The sequence below is a fragment of the Octopus bimaculoides genome, chromosome 18, assembly GCF_001194135.2.
Source record: "Octopus bimaculoides isolate UCB-OBI-ISO-001 chromosome 18, ASM119413v2, whole genome shotgun sequence".
Lineage (NCBI taxonomy): Eukaryota > Metazoa > Mollusca > Cephalopoda > Octopoda > Octopodidae > Octopus > Octopus bimaculoides.
The window spans coordinates 19,868,174-19,869,962 of record NC_068998.1 but is presented as its reverse complement, the minus strand read 5'-3'; the positions used below and the strand labels follow the sequence as shown (position 1 = coordinate 19,869,962).

Below are 1,789 nucleotides of genomic sequence, written 5' to 3'. Positions count from 1 at the left end.
TATATATATATGTATGTGTGTGTATATGTTTGTGTGTCTGTGTTTGTCCCCCCAGCTTCGCTTGACGACTGATGCTGGTGTGCTCACGTCCCCTGGCAGTTCGGCAAAAAGAGACCAATAGCATAAGTACTAGGCTTACAAAGAATAAGTCCTGAGGTCGAGTTGCTCGACTAAAGGCAGTGCCCCAGCATGGCCGCAGTCAAATGACTGAAACAAGTAAAAGAGTAAAAGAGAGTATGTGGTTTGTTTTATTAACAGGGCCTTAATAAATACTCACTCATTTCTGTTGTATTACTTTCAGTTCCGGACACCTCGATACACTTATAGCTCTTCGTACACTGGAATATCTGAAAAAGGAGAAAGCTTACTTAGTGTGGTCAACAGCTCGCAATGGATTATCGCTACTGAAAAGAATGCTATACAAAACACCAAGATATGGTGATTTCCAGGTATCTTATTATTTCTTCCTTTTTTTTCTTCTTTGCTTGTTCATTTGCCAATTATGTTTATTGTCCTTTAGCAGTTGCTAATGTTGTTGTTGTTGTTACTATTGTTTATGTTTAATCACAGAAAAGGTGACAAACTGGCAGAATTTTTTGCTGCGGTGGGCAAAATGCTTAGTGGCGTTGTGTCTGTCGTTACATTCTGCATTCAAATTCCACAAAGATCACCTTTGCCTTTCACCCTTTCAGGGCCGATAATATAAGTACCAGTTGAGTTCTGGGTCAATGTAATCAACTTACCCCTCCCCCGGAATTACTGGCCTTGTGCCAAAATTTGAAACCAATATTTAGTCATAGATGAATCCTAAGGGAATAGACCTACAATAAAAGGCGTTCCACCCTTAACCATCACATTTATTTTTTAAGACACCAGGGTATGGATTTGAGGTCAATTTGAGCTGCTATTTGTAACTGGTAGAATGATCACAGAGCTTTCTCTTGGTGACTTGTTCTATCTAAAATAATATACAGAAATGGTCACGCAGACCATATACAAGGATTTCAGGTTCCAGTTTTAATAAATACAGCTTATTTTGTTCAGCTTATACTATGATAGCTATCATTATCGTTATTTTAACTTTTCTTAATTATCAATGTTTAATTTCTGAAAAAAAAAAGTCTTATATTTTCTGTCATTTGTCTTTACAGAGATTTATTCGGAACCTTGTAAAGGATTTATACAAAGACCTTGGCTGGAATAATACACAAAGCAATAACAATAATCATAACCAGTAGGTATAACATGGATTGCATTTCTAAACAATGACAACCAACTATAAAAGCACCTTTTGTCTTTTATCTTTTACATGTTTCAGGCATTAGACTGTGTGCCATGCTGGGGCACTACCTTGAAGAATTTTTAGTCAAATGAACTGACATCAGCACTTTTCTCCCTTTTTAAGCCTCGAACTTATTCTATTGGTGTCTTCTTCTGAACTGCTAATTTAAGGGGATGTAAACATACCAACACCAGTTGTCAAGCAATGGCAGGAGACAAACACAAACACAAACACGCACACACACACACACACACACACACACACACATACAAACAAACACATGCAGACAAGCTTCTTTCAGTTTCCATTTACCAAATCGTCTTACAAGGCTTTGGTTGTTCTGAGACTATAGCAGAAGAATAGCAGAAGAATAGCAGAAGACACATGCCAAGTTACCACACAGTGGGACTGAACCCAGGACCATGTGCTTTGGAACCAAGTTTCGTACCACACAGCCACACCTGCACCTATATATATATATATATATATATATATATATATATATAT

At 37.4% G+C, this 1,789-nt stretch overlaps 1 protein-coding gene across 1 annotated transcript in view; it reads left to right on the top strand.

Moving 5' to 3' along the window:
- LOC106877870 (aminopeptidase N) overlaps positions 1-1,789 on the top strand; it is a 19,017-nt gene that overhangs the window by 5,043 nt on the left and 12,185 nt on the right. Inside the window, exons 4-5 of the mRNA XM_014926906.2 lie at positions 302-449; positions 1,152-1,234. Of these exons, the coding sequence (XP_014782392.1) occupies positions 302-449; positions 1,152-1,234 (231 nt within the window). The remainder of the gene's footprint in view (positions 1-301; positions 450-1,151; positions 1,235-1,789) is intronic.